Source organism: Varanus komodoensis, unplaced genomic scaffold (genome assembly GCF_004798865.1).
Source record: "Varanus komodoensis strain SLA01 unplaced genomic scaffold, ASM479886v1 scaffold37, whole genome shotgun sequence".
Classification (NCBI taxonomy): domain Eukaryota; kingdom Metazoa; phylum Chordata; class Lepidosauria; order Squamata; family Varanidae; genus Varanus; species Varanus komodoensis.
Genome location: NW_025335889.1, coordinates 111,177 through 129,516, shown reverse-complemented (window position 1 = coordinate 129,516; position 18,340 = coordinate 111,177). Strand labels below are relative to the sequence as shown.

Here is an 18,340-nt window from a genome sequence, read left to right as displayed (position 1 = left end):
ACTGGTGCCCACACTGCAGCTCTCCATGCACCAAGCTGCTGGGAGAAGGCAGCCCCAGAAGTGAATTCAAACCTGGCACCTGGTGGGGGGAGCGTTGGACGTAGGTGCAGCATGGGCAGGGGAGGGGGATGCTTTTCTGCTGCTCCTGCAGAGCATCTGCACTGCTCTGAGTAAACAGCGGCTCTGTGGAAAGTAGGCAAAAATGAAGCCGCGGCAGCCAGCTGAGAACATGTCCGGGGAGCATAAGGATGACTGGGAGGGAGGCAGGCGGGGCAGGCAGGACCAGTGCATGCTGGGATTGATTCCCAGCCACAGGGGCTAATAGCTTATGTGCCGCCACTTGAAGGGAAGATGGAGGTGTGCAGCGGTGACTCATGAGTAGTCACCATGTGAATGTGTGAATACAGAACTCAAGGGGAGATACCATGCTGCATGGAAACAGCACATCTTGGTTTACCACACACTCACTGGAGCTTATCAGCTGCCTGTCAGCTAGGTATGCTCAACTTAAAAACCTAATTATGAACAAGTTGATGCAAGGTAAGCATGAAAACAAATGTGCCACACATCAAATTTCTAAATATTACATTTCCTTCACATTTTTCCTCCTTGAAGTAACTACTCATGATTCTTATCTTTCCCCTATTTTTCTAAACAACAACACAGTGGAAGTAGAAAGGATGAAAGAACAGGGATGTCTACATGCTACTTTTAATGCAAGGGCTGTCTGTATACATGTGGGGGTCTACCAACATCTGGAGGCACCATGTTGAACAAGCTGTTGTGCGGAAGTGCCAACATGACTGGAATGCAAAACACTGGACAAGTGTTACGGGCAGCACTGGATTTAAAACTTTCTATTCCCAAGACAGGTTGGGAGTCCATAAAGATCTTCAATCCACACCACAGAATATGTTGTGGAGAATTTTAATAAAGGATCTGAATACGCAAAATCTGGTATTGAGAAAAGGCCTGCCTTTCCATCTCTTGGAACAAGTTTTCTTCCAGCGTTTTGCTGATCTAACCAGACACAGTTTTGTCACCTATTTAATATGCAGTGCTTCAAAATGAGGAAAAATTCCTCGCATTTTCTTGGCATGTAATGAGGGACCATGCAAGGAACCCTCCTTTTTTGCTTTTGCAGCGCTTCTTTGTTCTTCTTTTTTTACAGATGCACAAAATCTGTTAAGGAGAGAATAGTTGCACAATGCCTTTTAACAGTACTGACAGGCACTGTCTGTCTGAAGCACTCATTTTCTCTAGCTAGAATTAAAACATTTAGAAGAGCAAAAGCCTTCAGCATGTTCTAGGGATGGGAGAACTGAGGATATTTGAGCTTGTTGAAAGTCTTTAAACTTCATTTCAACGCTTGGTTTGGCTCAGTCTTGTTTTTGTTTGCAAGGTGTTTTTCAGTTTGTTCAGCTGGGAGGAAAACTATTATTCTGCACATTACCCAAAAGTGTGCATTTTCTCATGATTGGCCATAGCATGAAATGTGCATTTTTAAATATGTTGTTGTTTAGCAGAGTCGAGACTGACCCATCGCGACCCCATGGACAACATTTCTCCAGGCTCTCCTGTCCTCCACCATCCCCCAGAGTCCACCTAAGCTCACACCGACTCCTTCAGTGACTCCATCTAGCATTTTTAAATACATACTTTCAAAAATGCAATTGCAAGTTCCGTAATATGAAATTTTGCAAAAAAAAGGAGTGGGGGCTCCTGTTCACATTTTTGATATTTGCACAAATTCCTTGAAAGGGAAAAAGGTGGGATATAAATAAACAAACTTCAGTGAAACCCCCTACCTCCATAGCATGTGCAGAATGCTGTGGTAATATGGACTGCAGTGCCACCTACTGGCACAGTATGGTTTTGCAGTTTTCTTCATACACCTAGCCTAACATAGGGAATTTAGCATATCTTCTCTGATTATCAGATAAGTTTCAATGTTACAACATGCATTCCTTTTAGGAACAGGGCCTTAAAAAAGAGGATGTGATCAGTTGCAGTCATTTAGCCCATGCAAATCATCTAACTGCTCTTGCTGTAAATCAGGGATGGGCAGATTTCATTAGTAGTTTTACCAAGAAACTAAAAATGATGTTCTTTGTTTCTTTACCAGAATTCCCATCACAGTGAAGGGACAAAAGCTGCAAGCAGTGGACCAATTTACATACCTTGGCAGCACCATCTCCCATGCAGTGACAATTGACATCGAGGTCAACTGCAGAATCGCTAAGGCAAGCGCCGCATTCAGCTGACTGATGACCAAAGTGTGGGACCGCCGTGGAATAAGCCTTGCTACAAAGCTTAAAGTCTACCGAGCAGTAGTGCTAACTACCGTGTTGTATGCCAGCGAGACTTCGACTGCATACAGGAGGCATGCTAGGCAATTGAACCACTTCCACACGACTTGCCTCTGCAGACTTCTGAGGATCTGGTGGCAGGACAAGGTGCCAGACACAGAGGCCCACTCCAGAGCAAGCCTGCCATCAGTTCACACCCTGCTGATGAAAGCCCAGACACGCTGGGCAGGCCATGTTGCAAGGATGCCAGACCACCCCATCCCCAAACAGCTCTTCCATGGTGAGCTGTCTCAAGGAAAGCGATCGCACGGGGAACAAAAGAAGTGATACAAAGACACGCTGACATCACCTCCTGGGAGACCCTGGCACAAGACTGATCAACATGGCGCACGCTGATCCACGGAGGCTGCCAAACATCTGAAGCAGAGGGAGTCAGAAGGAGCTTCCCGGGTCATCTAGTCTGACCCCTGGCTCCAGCCAGCTCTGCTCATGACATGCCTTATTGTTGTTAGTCGTGACCCCATGAACAACATTCCTCCAGGCCTTCCTGTCCTCCACCATCCCCTGGAGTTCACATATGCTCATGACATGCCTACCATGTGCAAATTACATTAATCATGTAATTTTGGAGCAACCACATCACCAAAACAGGGGACAAAGGAAGGCATCAAGGTATTTTCTTCTGTTAATTAATATGTCTATGGGAAAATCTGGAAATCACTTGAACAGAAATAGAGCACAATAGAAGTCTATGACCAGGTGAGCTGTGTGCCTGCCCAGGTGCTGCTAGCTTCTGCAAGGGGCAATTGAAAGGCCCCTTCTCTCCCTTCTTTTCATTCTTATCTTTAAGCCAGACTTGGACTGGACAACCCTTAGAGGATACCTTCAAAGAGAGTATTGTCCTTGGTAAAGGGGAACACCTGAGCATCCATCCTATGCCAAAAGGAAGAGGCATAGAAGACCACCAGCTAAGAGAAACAGTGGGAAAGACAGGAAACAGGAATTTCTCAAAGCAGAATGAGAAATCCAAGGGGAGGAAAAATGGAGAGAGTAAACTGAGATGAAATTTGCATGTTGGCAGGAGCGGCAGAAGTAAGAGTGGCTTGCTGAAAAAAGTTGACTGGAGAACTGTGTTAGAACTGTCAAATCCAAACTGACCCTTTTCCTGAACACAAGGCAGAAATGTTTATTGCACTGCTTTCAAAGTTTTCAAAGAGTGACATCAAGTGATTAAATCTAGTATTGCTTTTTCTGTCCTGCTCTGTCCAATTTTTTCTCCCCTTCACTAATACTATCTCTTCTCTTCTCTTCTCTTCTCTAACAAGTTAAATTGCTTGGTTCTGAAAAGTGGTTTAAAATATTATAATTTAGGAAGATCCAGGAAGCACTTACAGAGAATCAAGCATAATATTTATTTTTTGGAGGCCAAGCATTAAGAGTCACTTTGTGGTATTCTAGGGTTGTGCTTCCAAACCCCAAGGTCTTTATTAGGTGCCGAAATGATCCGTGGGCACTGACTGCACTGTAACCACACAAGCATCAGTTAAACCACAACCATGTGATGGCAGTGATAGAATTTCACCTCCCAAATTGTCTGTGTCAACTCAAATGATTTACTTCCCCTTTCAGCTCAAGGGACTAAGCAAAATATTTGCAACCAAATTCTTTTTTTCAATAATCCTACTTTTTCCAATGGGAGAGTAAAGTTTGATTTTTCATATCTTTGTTATGCAGTACAGTCCTATATGAATGTTGTTCAGAAGTAAGCCCAACTGATTTCAGTGAAATTTTCTCTAGCCAAGTGCGTATGCAACTACAGTCTTAGAACACATGCTTTGTCTGAAAAAAAAAATCTTATAGGCATTGCACACATTGCAAATCATGGAATTGCCCAGAATTTTTTCCGTCTAAATTCCTTTAAGGCAGATTTTTTTTTTTTTTTAAAGAAAAGGCTATGTTTTCTTTTTTCTTGCAATAGGACTGCTGTGTTCACATGAATATAAGTAAGCAACATTAGCATTGCACTGGCTTTGGTTTTTGTTTTGCATACCTTTAACTGAATTACTGTGGGCAAGATTCAGGTTTGCAGGCTCCACTTTGCTTTTTACAAGAATCCCAAGATCTATGAACAGAAGTCTGCTGCAAACAATGTGTGTGGAATTAAATATTTCTAATACTAGGAATCTGAGAGTTTCCTCAAATTTAATTTTCAATATAAACACATATAAGAAGAGTGGAAAACTTTTAACATGCAACCAAAAGTATCACTGCACATTGGATGTACATTTTAGAAGTCATAAATGAGCTTTTATGCATTGCTATGCCAAACAGACTATGCACTTGGTGATGCAATGTGAAATAAACATGGATTATGTTAATGTGTCCCTCTAGGATTGAAGACATCTTTACTGATGGAAGAAAAAAAAGGCAACCAGTGGACTAAAGACCCATTACACCTGAAGGTAACCAACTTGAGTCAAATTTTCTGCAAAATCCAGTTTTCTACACAAAATCCCATGCCTGATTATTCCGAACGTTCTTCTTTTCAGATATATAATATGGGATGGGATCCTTTTGTGGTGGCTCCTGTTGAATATCTGAAATCAAAGAAATATATCAGTAAACCCAGATATACCTACTGTCTTCCCTTGCAATAGATTATAAGTCCTTAAAAGTTCATGTCATAATTGATATGTTAGTCTTAGTGGGCCACAAAATTTGTCATTGTTTCATAGGTAATTCCATAGTGGGCTATCCAAAAGTGTGTGCCTACATAACATTGTTTCCTGCAGGAGAATTGCTAGGATAGTGCTATATGACTACACTGACCAAGCCAGAAATCCAGTCTTTGAACTGAATTCAAACTAATATGCCTGTGTTAACTGTGTATAGTCAATAGTACATAGCCAATAAGTGCCTTATACTACATCAGACCACAGGCCCAGTAGTGTCAATATGGGCTGGCAGGAGCCCTCCAGGATTTCATGTAGAATCCTTTCCTAGTCCTACCTGAAGAATCCAGGGATTGCACTTCAACAGATATGATGAAGTCTTCACCAAGTATCAAAACTTCAACCTATAGGAGAACATCTCATATGAGGTGGGATCTCTGTGCCACTGGATCACAATGGCAGACAGAGCAAAGGTTCTGTGTATCACTATAGGATGGGAACTGGAGTTAGGCAACTACAATGTACATCTTGCAGACAGACAGACAGATGTGCAGACAGATGAATGGACAGAGGTCTTAAATCAGGACCTTGAGTCTTATCCTGTTCCACCACCATGCTATCCTAGGCTATCCATCCAGACTAGGTTTTTTGGCAAAAGGTTGGTTTGTCTTGGTTTCAGTACTGATCTCAGTTTTGTTGCCTGATCACAAGTCACAAACCAATGGAGAAATGCAAGGTCCAACCACCAAACCCTTACATGACTCTTTGTTCTGTCTCTGGACATTGAGCCTTCTTTGCCTGATCCATACCCCATCTGGGACTATAGCTCCTGCCACTGGTCCAAATGAACTGTGGTTTATTGCCAATAAATCTTGGATCAAGGTGAAGCTCAGTGGATGACTTTGGGCCAGTCACTCACACTCAGCCTAACCTACCTCACAGGGCTGTTGCTGTGAGGATGAAATATATAATATAAGCCACCTTGGGGTAGTCAGCATAGGAAAGAAGGTGGGATCTAAATGCAATATTGTAGTGATAAGAATATACTATGCATAAACATCACCATCCTTGTCTCTGTTGGAGCTGTACCAGAATGAGATGGTGCAGTATGAATAGATCAGCTGTTGCAGGATATAAGAAATCTGGTTATTTTCTGCAGCTGCTACATTTGAGGTAGCTGTTTGCAGATTCTATTGTTTGTTAATGCCTCAAAGCATTGGAAAAGTTTCCTTTATTTGGCTCTGGCTTACACTTTACTGATAAATAAATAATTTAATAAATAAATAAATAATCACTATTAATGATTAATAGTGCCTATCTTGTAATCAATTTGAAACATTATAAGATTAGCATCAGTGAAATGAATTGCTAGGGTTGCATATCATTCTGAGGGCATGTTATTGCAATTGATGCACTGGTATACTTTCTTGTTTTTCTATTGTTCTTGAGATGCTTTAGATATATTTTGTGAGAAAGTAACATAAAAATAGATGAAGTTGATAAACTTAGCCATTATAGATATTTAGTCATTAGGATCTAAGTGATAATGACTGGTCAGACTGCTGCCTTCTGACTTTTTATTGAAATGCTTAACTAAATCCACCTCTTCCACCAATTTTGCCAGGCAACCTTGCCTTGATTTCCAAGAATTTTGTGATATCAGAAGAAACAACATGTTTACATTGGGTACCTAAATTTTTGCCCAGTTCTGTGTTTTGTTGATTGTTCTTTGTCGATTGTTTGCTTTCTGTATGAGTTTTTTGTGTACATTAACAGTTTATTTTAGAATTCTGTCCTCTTCCTGTCATGTGATTGTTTATCTTTTTCTCAGGAAGAGCAAGGAAAACACGTAGCTTGGACAAAAGGGAAAATAGATTTTTTACAGTAGTTGTGTTATGAATAAGGTTTTACTACTACAACAAGAAGTTTAGAGTAAATCATTTAAAACAGATTAGTTGGGAAGGAACTATTTGTTTTTATTTATTTTTTATTTTTTTATTTTAAATTATTAAATGTTATTTAATATTTTGTTGTATTTAAAACACAGAATTTAAAAGATTAAAGCAGCCTCCCCCAGCCAGGTTCCTCCAGATGTGTTAGATTACAGATACCATGATTCACAGTCACCCAACACAGGCTGGGGTTTATAGCATCTGTAGTCCAGCGAATATGGAGACCAGGAGGATTGGAGAAGGCTGAATTAAACCAATACCAGATTATCCTATTTCTGTATTTAAAGTTGCTGTTACCACATGAACTTAAAAGGCAGATTGCATGGACATGAAGGCACAGATTGAGATGATCAGGGGAGGCTGAAAGCTTAGGATGAGAGGATATCTCTTCTCAGGATTGCTACCACCTAGAAGGAAAGTGCCTTTTTATAGCAAATGCTTATATTTGTAGACCTAAGGAACTCTCTGTCACTGCAACTCAACAAACAGAACCTTTCCTGCTGCCACCAATACTGTTACCTGGAAACCACCTAGTATAAGCAGCTTAGGCATGTGTTGGGCACCCCAAGTTATTCTAAGAACATAATATTTTGTACATAAGTACTAATGTTTCCTTTGGGGTTTTTCAAAGTAACAGTTCAAATACAGACAGTCCTTTAAGGCTCAAGTGACACTGTTATCGGTCTAGTTCAGCATCCTGTTCATAACCACAGCAATCGAGGAAGCTCACAAGCAGGTCATGAAGTGCCCTTCTTCAGGCATCATTCCCCATCACAAAATGCCTCTGAACCTGGAGGTAGAGTTTATCTATCCTTGCTCACACCCCTTGATAGTTAACCTCCATGAATTAGTTCCAATTAGAGAGCCATCCCATGGTCTTTGACTCTAGCCTGCACCCTCCCCAGAAGGAACCACACTGTCTGAAGGGCTCTTGCAAGTCATGACACGGCCCAGAGGGCAGCCAGGCATCCGCTTCACATATGGCAGTCCTCTGCTTGAAGGGCCATTCCATTCAAGCCAAGTTTAAAACTATTAACTGACAAGAAAGGAAAGCAGGAGCCCAGAAAGTGATCGTTAATGTTTAGCGTGTGGGCTGCAGACTAAGAGGCACAGAAGTCACCTTGTCACAGCCTTCCTCACTTAGGTGAAATGAATTACATCTCTATTTAAATTGGAGTAATTATTTCTAAATGCTCATCTGGGCATGTAAATTAGCTTATGCAATTGTTGCACAAATGTTGTCCTGGTTTGGGGCAGATGTGTGTCCTCTTTTGGCAATGAATAAATAGCTACCCTGGTAACTTCCAATCTGGTGCTAGAATACTCTAGTATGTTACAAGGCCAGTAGTAATATTATTATTGGGGTGCCCACAAGCCTGAAGTGGCAACCTACACACTCCGCAGTGCCAGCTTCAATCAACAGTTTCCAGACTTTTGCCAGAGAATGTAATCTTTCCATAATCTGTATCAGATGTGATTGGATAGCTCAATGACTCTTAGTGCAGAGCCAGAATATAATTACTCACTCTCATACACATGTGCAGAAACATGGTAAGGCTGAGGGACTCCTAGATCCTTTGGTGTGGAAAATGAAGTCTGCTTTCCACTTTAATTCATATGCAGCATCTTTTCCCAACCTAGTGTCCCTCAGACCTTTTGGACTACAACTCCCATCAGTCTCAGCTAGCACAGCAATGGTGATGGGAGTTGTACTACAAAACAACTGGAAAGTACCACCTTAGAGAAGGCTGAACTATAGAACCTTAAGTTTGAGAAATTCTGGCCGACCAGCCCTTGTTTATTGTAATACTTTTGCCATAAAAGCTTTCTTGGAAATTCTAGTGTTGCTGAATGAATGACTGAATCATGTTGGCTCTGAAAACTAAAATTACCATCAACAGCAACACAAAAAATAGGGAACATGCTCAAGGCTCTTCATACTGTAAGGACAATCCAAGAGCTGCCAGCAAGTATCAGCCTTGTTTAATACAAGACTAGCTTCCCATTAAATAAAACAGAGATGTTAATGTGGAATAATGGAACAATTATGTCCAATCTGATAGCAGGAAATATGCTGGACGGGAATGACGACCTTGCCATTTGTAAATGAGACCATCCAGTCTGCTGCTGGAACTGTTACTTGTTAGTCAAATGTAATTATAGTGTTAAATTCACAATGTCAGAGAGCAGGAAAATTGTGGTTCTCATTTTCAAACATATGTACACATATTTAACATGTTAATGAGTAGCTCAGCATCTTCACATCTGGAATATACCAAGCACAAGTGAAAAGCTGTTGCTTAGTTGAAAATGAATGTCTCAAAAAGAACTTTGTTCCATGAATTTCAAAGTGAGAAAAATACATTGGTAGAGTTCGTTTATTTTCCACTTTGCAGTTATATGATCTGTTTTGTGGTTTGGTATGATGATCTCATTGAAATCCCCAGTCACCTATGAAACTCAAGAGCACTGCTTTTAGGTATACCCTTAAGCTATTTTAATTAATTATATTTATATCCCATCTTTTTTCCTTTCAAGGAACTCAAGACAGCCCACATAATTCTCTTCCTCCTCTCAATCTATTCCTCACAACAACAACCCTGTGACATAGGCTGGGCTGAGAGTCTGTGACTGAACCAATGTCTCCAAAGTTATCCATGGCTGAGCGGGGACCAGAGTCCAGAACTCCTGACTCCCAGTCCTGCACTCTTAAGCTTTACACTACACTTTTTACTTTACTCCCTGAGGTTCCCAGTTTGCTTTAATGGTCAAACTTTAGATCGTTACACCAGCGTGGGTATGACACACATGTCAGCCTAAGCCAGTGGTTGCATCCTGCAAACATGGCTTCTTACGTACCTTGAACTTCCTGCAATGCTGAGCCCAGTGCAAACCTAAGTCAGCTTGTGCATATACTAAATATTTGGTGGGAAAGTGCAAAGAAGTTACACCCAGAGCAGCACAAGCTGCAGTAATAGAAGACTGTAAATCTTGGAAACACCCCTGGAAATATCTTTCAAGTCCCTTTTGATGAACTTTCAACACCTTCTCTAGACCTAAATTTAGGTTGCACCATCATCCTCATTTACTATCATTTTCAATATAAAACACTCTTTGTCATATTTTAAAGAGTAGTTCCTGGAAACAGGGAGAAATAATTTAGTGGTTCTCTGATTAAGATGTGTTTTGAATGTATTTTTCCAATCAGTCCAGATGACATAGCTGCTGAAATTTGCCTGGTTATGATCATCTTTGTTATGAAGAGGTGTTGATACCAGAAAATTCCCTACAGCAGGTATGTGCAACTTGTAAGCCATGATGTTTGGAGACTCGCAACTCCATTGACCCCTATTGTTGGCTGTGCTGAATAGACTTGAAAGGACTTGTAGAACACATGTCTGAGCACTCCTGCTGTAAAGTCATATTATGCAGGTAATGTCTAGGTTCCTACTCTGTCTGTTGACGAATGTAACAGGAAGCTGTGATGGAGCTCTTTTTCATAGAGGGATCCTGAAGGCAGCTGGTTTGCCATCATGTGCTTGTAGTTCTGGACTGGATGGACCTTTGGCTTGATCCAGCATGGCTTTTATGTTCTTATGTTCTCATATTCAAAACTTACACATCAATTTAGCTTAGCTGTCCTTCCACCCTTTCCAACATCTGAGTGGTCTTGGAACCTCTCCATTCCCAGATTTGATATCATCACTCTTTCTAAAAGCAAACCCAGGTAACACGTATCCACGGAAATGAAGTTGAGAGAGACTACTGAGAACAAGGTGGAGACATCAGCTGAAGAAATTCAAACATTGCAAGAGTATAAAACATACCGAGTTCTTAACACCATTGACTGTCATCCATTTAACAAATGATACCCAGTGGGGGACGTCCACCATCAGAAACATATACCAAAACAGAGATCTGTTTGCACAGCTTCCTTTTTCCTCCTTTCTGTAGAACTCCCTTCCCAAGTCGCTGTTCATTTCACCCACACTTTTATGAAAACAGCAAAACTTTTATAGCACCAGGAAAAGACTGTTCTTTTCTCTCAGGCATTTTAGAGACCTAGGGCTAGATTTTTATAGCTGTTTTATTGATCCCTGTGCTCTTTATTGTCTTGTCTTGTATTTTGTTTAATAAAATATTTGTGTTTTTATAGTTTATATTATATATGTTCCCTGGATTTTATTTTTTTCAACTCTTTGTAATCTGGCCATAGAATAATAATTATTGGGTGGATTAGAAACATAATGAATGAACAAATAAATCCCAACATCTTCCAACCAGCACAGAGATACAAAGTTATAATCCAACAAATCTGGAAGGAAGTAAGCTGGGTACAGCTGCTTTATATCACCTCTGTATGTTGGGACTGAAACAGCTGATGTCAAAATTATGCTTGTTTGTCTACTTTAATCAAGGTTTCCAATTGTCCTGCTTTTTTAAAGCTGATGTACTGTAATGGTTAAGCTATGAATCAGGCATTAAATCTTGTCTCAGCCACATTGTCTTTGTCCTTCCTGAGAAATAATAATCAATTCAAATGGAGGCTACAGCCAAGAAATTAGAAGAAAACTGAGAGCTGGCATGGTAGCAATGGAGGAACTAGAAAAGATGAAGTCTAAGGATGTTTCACTGGAGATGAAGGGCCAAGATTATCCACATTCTTGTATTTCTGGTCATTGGGTACATTCCCATGTAATGCTAAGCAATGCCACCTTGAAACCAGTTGTGCCTTGGTTCAGACAGGTGCTTGGCTTCTATGCATGTGTGGTTTCTACACACGTTTCTCCATCTTCCCTCCAAATGTTAGCCAGTATCCCATCAGCCTCCCGCAGCTGAAAATCCATCACAGGGCACAGTACTCCTGCCTGAATCCCCTGCCTCCTTCTCACTGGCCCACACACCCTCTGAATGAGGCTACAGCCAGCTGCCCTTTTTTCTGCAGCTCAGCAAAGTAACTGCCTACTCAGAAGGGTAGCACTGTTACTCTAAAAGAGCACTACAGGAGCATCCCCACTGCTGCCCTGCTCTGTGCCAGCGTGCAGGTACCCCTGCACACACCCATCTCTTGCTGTGCGCGTGTTCACCCCCCCCATGTGCAAGACTCATACATCTGCCATGCGCCGCCTCCCTCCTTCAACCAGGCACATGGAGGGCATCAACATGGACATCTGTCCCATGGACGCAGGGTACGCATCCTGCCAGGCAGACTTTTCCAAGATACAGATGCCTGGGCATCTCTCTGCCTGGAAAAGTCAGGACCATGTTTGTTCTGCAGCTGTTGGCGGTGGGAGGACATCAGGGCTTGCTGAGAATCCTTAGGAATGCCAGGGACAAGAAAAGAACGGAAGGGAGAAGAGCAGACAGAGCAAAAGACGTGGGCATCTCAGGGGATTGTATGAAGCCTGCATGTTCCTCATGTGGAAGGCAGCTTTCTCATCAGGAGTCCACTGGCTTCCAGAGTGGCACCAACACAGCCATTTCAAAGCACTGTTCCAGTAGACCCAAACTCTATGGCAGAAATATGAAAATTGCATGGAGAAATTACACCTAGATTCAAACAAGCCATGGTAAAGCATGGAAATATTACAACAAGCTGCTGTTTCTCCACATGGAAACATACCGTACTTCATTATGGGTGTTGGGTTCCGACATAATAACAAGCCACCATGCCCGTGAGTTTTCCAACATATGTTCCTACCATTTCTTCTGCTTTTTTCTTACCACCAAAAAAGAATATAAAAATCCATTAAGGAAGAGAAGACAAAAGAAGTGACTAGCAATCCCCAAGAGCTGTCCGTCCGAAAGCACTCTTTCTCTTAACTCCAGTCCCTGCATCTGCGATATGTGGGATGATTTATAGCAAAGAATTATTGTAAGGATTACAAATAGAAAATTCATGTAAACTCTTAAAAGTGCTATGTTAAGTGATAATAGAAGTAGTAATAAGTAATTCTTCTGGTGATTTGTTTCTTATGGAAGTGCTTTACTGTTTCCTTGTTAAACTATTCATATGATTGTGAAAAGAAGCAAATAGCATGTAACATACGGACCCTCAGTTTTCAGGGCTAACCCATTGCAATAAGGCAGCAAACCAATATTTAACCCCTAATTTTATTTATTATTTCATATTTGTATGCCACTAGAATAACCCATATCTGGGCTTTCTGCATGGCTCACAATATAAAAACAGCACAGCATTCTAAAATCAATGATATTAAATCAACATATTCAAAACTTATTAACACCATAATCCAAATATAAAACATAGTATATCAAAATTAAAATATAAGATGTTAAATAAGACAGTTTTAAACTAAAATCAACTAGAACAAAAATGGGGTGAATTTAAAACCAAATAAGCATTAAAATGCATTGTTAAAATAGCTGAGGAAAAGGTGTCTGCCCAGTGCTGAAATGCTAACAGTGTCAGTGCCACGCACACCTTTCTGACCAACCTATTCCAGAGGTGGAGTATAAGCACCAAGGTCTTTCTTCTAGCCAGCACCTCCTTCGCCTCCTCACTCGATCTTAACAGGCAGGAAGGAACATACAGGAGCAGACGATCTTTCAGGTACCCGGCACCTAGGGCTTTCTATGTAAATACAAGCACTTTAAATTGGGCTCAGAATTCTAGTGGCAGCCAATGTAGTTAGTATAAGACAGGTATGACATGGTCTTGCAGACTATATCTTGTCAGTAATCATGCAGCCCTATTTTGAATATCATATTATGGGTGCCATTGAGGGGCAGCAAATTGTTGGGGGGTTTTCTAACAACCAGTTTTAATTTTAAACACTGATTTATGTGACATATTTAAGTTTCAAGGCTATGTGGTATAAAGGACAGATGATGGAGAGAAAGAAAAGAACATAAGCAAATGATGAGCAATTTGCATATCGACTTGTGTGCACCAGTTGCGATAGCATTTCACGTGAAGGGGACATTTGGTCTGGGCACTCAAGCGCTAACATCTTATTTCTGTTTACTCATAATGTTTTAGCCTTGGTGCAGTTTCCATTCTCAGGTTTCCTCCCCTTTCACAACAGAACTGTGTTTCTACATCCCCTTTTAAGGGTTGCTATCTAGGTGGAAGAAACCTTGGCTCAGTTTCCCCACCCATACTCCTAACAAGTCAAGAGTCTGCCCTTTCTGGTCTTACAACAAATATATGAAATTTTAAAAAAATCAGGCTGTCCTGATTCCTCCAATAGAAGCCCCAGCACAAAAGTGCAGAACCCCAGACTTTGGGTCTCAATTCAACCTATCCTTTTCCTCAATCACATATTAGCTGCTAGTTTCCCAGCTTTTGTGCAGTCCATGCCCCCCCCCCCATTCTAAAAGGTTAAAATGCTTAAGAAGAACTTGAGAGCAATTCTACACATGCTTAGACAGAAAAAAAACTTCTTACAACCCAAGGATGCTCCAGCCAGCATGGGCTTACAACTCCCATCTTCCTTCACCATAGGCTTCACTGGCAAGGGCTGATCAGAATTATAGGCCAAGATGTTTGGAGGACCAACAATATTTAAAGTAAACAGAAATAAGACAAGGTAGACTTGCCCAGGCCATCAGGAACTGCACATTTTGCTGCTTAAACAGGCATATAATTGCACTCTTAAACATATGCTGGTGTTTTGAGCCCTGTTCCTTTTGTCTTCGGCCCGATCCACCACCGAATTCCCGAAAGAGAATTCAGCCCTCGGAATGAAAGACGTTCCATGCTGGATGAAGAACTTTGCGGCCCTCCACATATTTCAGCCTCCATCTCCCACCAACCCTAGCCAGTAAAGCCAGTGGTGAGGCATGATGGGAGTTGTAGTCCATAATATTTGGACGGCCGCTAGTTCCCCCCACCCCGTTACCCTAAGAAAGCACCTGATTTCTGTATGTGAAGCAAGGCTGTTGAGAGAAAGGGTCTTTGCGCGCTGGCAGGAAGGAGGGCCCACCGTTCTCCCCTTCGTGATGAAGCAGGCTGGCAAAGGCACCGGCCATGCATCGCACCTGGGCAGACTTTCTTCCTAACTCGACAGACTATGTCATTATAGGCAATTCCTGGCTTTCCAGATTTTTTCTGGGGGGGCGGGGGCGGGGGCTTACAGCTCCCATGATGCCTCAGCATAGACTATGCTGACTAAGGGTGATGGGAGTTGTACTTCAGAAAACCGCAGGGCCACACATTGCCCACCCGTGCGATTTGGAAACGCTGTGAGGTTGTTACCAGGAACGCGCGGGCGGCGGTGGGAGACTCTGCACATGTTCAGAGGCGCGCTGGGGATTCCTACGTCGCTTGCTCCGCCCACGCCCGGCACTGCACGCAGCGGAGGGAGTTCGATGAGGGTTCGGCCGCGGGACGAAGCGCTCCTGACAGCCCTGCCTTCCGCGCGTCTTCCTCCTCCTCCTCCTCCTGGGCCGCCGCTGCGACTCCGGGAGGACGGGCTTCCCGCGGCCTTCTACCACTCCTCCGCTCGGGGAGGGCCGTCCCGGAAGGCTCGTGGGCCGGGCCGCTTGCGTAGTTCCCGTGGGCTGGGGACGGAAAGAGAAGGAAGGGGAAAAGGGAAGGGAAGGGGAGGCGCTCTCGATGCAGAGCAGGCAGCAAGAGCCGCGGCAGCGGCGGCGCTCCGAGGAGGAGCAGCGGCAGCGGCAACAGCAGCTGCGGCTGGAGCGAGAGCAGGAGGACGAGGAAGGCACCGGCCAGGCCTGGGCCCCGCACAGCATGGAGATAGAGAAGGAGTTCCAGCGGCTCGACCAGGCCGACAGCTGGCCGGCTATCTACCAGGTGAGCCGAGGCTCGGCGGGTGGGCAGGCTTGGCGAAGCGGCGGACCCTGAAGGCGCGGGCCCAGGAGCTCGAGCGAGCGAGCGAGCGAGCCCGCCCGTCTCTCCCGCGGCAGCGTCCCATTGTCCGCGCTTTGTCCCCTTCTGCTGTCCTGCAGACTCGCCTCGGGTCCCTCGGACAAAGCTTCCCGCTCCTCTCCCGACCTCGCCTTCCTCTCCTCGCCTCACATTGTCTTCTCGAACTGGGGCGGGGGCAGCCCCGACCTTGGCTCTCTTCCTCCCTATGATTACTCCACGTAGTCCTCGTGTGAAATTGGGTGTAGGTATGGGGTCCCGCTGCTCCCTGCCGGCCCACACCCACGCACGCACTTTTTATAAGGCTGGTTCCCCGCCTTTCCTGTATATAAGGTTGCCGGGCTAGCGTAGATGATGACAAGCTGTGTTGGCCGTCGATGCGTCGAAGGATTCTTATGGGAAAGGAGCATTTGGAGGGTGGTGAGACAGGCTTCTGAATTCCCTGATGTTAAAAATGTGTTTCTTTTTTAAGCAGTCCTGTGTGCCACCCCTTTGGGCAGCAAGAGGCAAGATCTGGTTTCATTTTTGTCCAAACAGTACATCCCCCCCTCCCGCCGCCACCGCTTCATATCATGCCACTTTCCCAGGGGCCACTGACTTGCACATGCTTCTGTGCAATCTGCTTGGGGTAACTCCTTCTCTCTGAGTGCATCACTAATTAACATCCATCTTTATAGTGCCCTGAAGCAGGTATATTAATGAGCAATGTAGTCATCTCCTTGTTCTGCTCTGGACACAGTAATCCTACTAATCACCCACTCCTCTTCCCAATCCTTCTTGGCAAGAAGAGTGCAGTCTCTATTAGCCCTTCTGTCCTCCCAGATTTACGGTAAAATTACCTTTTCTGTGTCTGATTCTTCATCTTCCAACAGATAACATTTGTGGGGAGGGGGGGACCAGGTTGAAGAAAATTAGATGGAGGAATGGAAAGTAAAAACCACTTGTTCTCTGAATCTTCTGAGTAATTTTTGGCAAATATTTTGTGATAGGTTATATATCATCTTGGAATTGATGTTCTTTTGAATAACGCTTTTTCAGTCTTTGTAGCATCGACCTTAATTTTGAAAGCCATTGCCATTGATTTAAATCGTACTGCTGGTCTGAAGCTTGGGAGTGGTGCAGTTTTGCTTGAGTTTTTAACAAAATAAGTTGCATTTGAGAGCAGATGTGCTCAAGAATAATCCAGTTCTTGTGATATACTGCCATGTAAGAAATAAAGTTATATCTTTTTAATATTAGGATTGTGGCTTGTACAAATATTTTGCTGCTTCGGATTTGCTGCTTTAGAGAATAGTAGGGAGTGGGATTCTTTGCAATCCTCTAATGGGTCTCCCTTTTTGGCTTAGAGTTTTTAAGAGCTGTATTAATGGATATTGATAGTGTTTTCTTTCATACACTGCCAGGCCAAATCAATATATGAGATTGGGCTTTACTATTCTCTCCACAAGAGATTTGAATGAATTTAGCCCTTGCCATGGGGATTTTAGAGAATGGAGAAGTTGCAAAATCAATTGCTTTCCTTCCAGTTATATTATGAAAGGTTGAGGGAAAAAATCTTTTGCAAACACGGTGAAACAGTGCTGTTTACATCATAACATTGTAAATTAAGGCTTAAGCCCTATGTAGGACTATGAAATCTTATTTATGCATGTTGATTTAAATGGGTTTCAGTACAGCTGACTCCAGATGGGATCAAACAGAGATGTAAAACTTTGTGTCTTTTATGGAGTGGGGGCTGTCATGTCACTTTCACTTTCTTCACTATGCTATGTCAAAATAAAAGGTTTTGTTAATTTTTCCTCCATACTAATCTGCCCTTGAAATGCTAGAGATTGTGCAGGCACAGTACTCGGAAAGTGACTTTGCAAAATGTATTAGTCTGGTGTAGCTGTTAACTCTTGCTTTAAATTAATGTTGTCCTCTCAACATAGATGTATTGAATGAAGTTTCGATAGTAAATTGTTCCTGCAGATGTAAGTAAATTAGGTCAAGGTGGCTGTTCTGCTCTTTGTATTCTTACATCATGCACTTTGCATAATATTACTCTTTAATATGCTAGTGCCCTACAGCATTTGTGAGCACTTTGCTACTAAAATCACAGTAGTCCTATTTAGGCAGGTACTTCAGAATTTACTAATCTTGAAATCTGTATATTTGTTTCACATTGCAGAGTTCAGTTCAGTTCAGGGCAATTGGTTTTGAAGAAATACGTCCGGATATTTTCTCTCTCCAGTTTCACTTATGAATGAAGAGCACTTCAATTCTTACCTGTGCCAAGCTCAGTAGAGCTATCAAGTATTAAATGTACCATGGAGCAAAACTGTTTTGACTCTCTGTAATGTTTCTTTTCTTACCCTCTGTACTTCCCAGTATCTCACCCAGAATTACTCAGTTTTTGCATAAACCTCACAGCAAGCTAAAAAAAAATTAGATGCACCTAATTCTTCCATTGAGCTGTAGGGAGGTAGCCCTTGTATTGATCTTTAGTTCCAAAGATACTGTGCCTAAGCTCTCTGCCCTCACCATTTCATTCATGAAGCCTTTTCCCCATTAAAA

The 18,340-nt window shown here is 42.7% G+C and overlaps 1 protein-coding gene and 1 long non-coding RNA gene across 3 annotated transcripts in view; one reads left to right on the top strand and one right to left on the bottom strand.

Annotated features, from left to right (window-relative positions):
• Positions 1-4,494: 4,494 nt before the first annotated feature.
• On the bottom strand, positions 4,495-14,244 carry LOC123028477. Its single transcript, XR_006415690.1, has 2 exons — positions 13,392-14,244; positions 4,495-4,906 (listed from the first exon to the last, which is right to left on the bottom strand). It is a non-coding gene; the product is annotated as an uncharacterized LOC123028477 (long non-coding RNA).
• Positions 14,245-15,331: 1,087 nt separating this feature from the next.
• The window catches only part of PTPN1 (protein tyrosine phosphatase non-receptor type 1), an 80,637-nt gene continuing 77,628 nt past the window's right edge, over positions 15,332-18,340 (top strand). Inside the window, exon 1 of one of the 2 annotated variants that reach the window (XM_044440301.1) lies at positions 15,332-15,712. In XM_044440301.1, coding sequence (XP_044296236.1) covers positions 15,515-15,712 — 198 coding nt within the window. In that variant the 5' untranslated portion in view covers positions 15,332-15,514. The remainder of the gene's footprint in view (positions 15,713-18,340) is intronic. The other variant, XM_044440300.1, reaches the window with a different exon arrangement.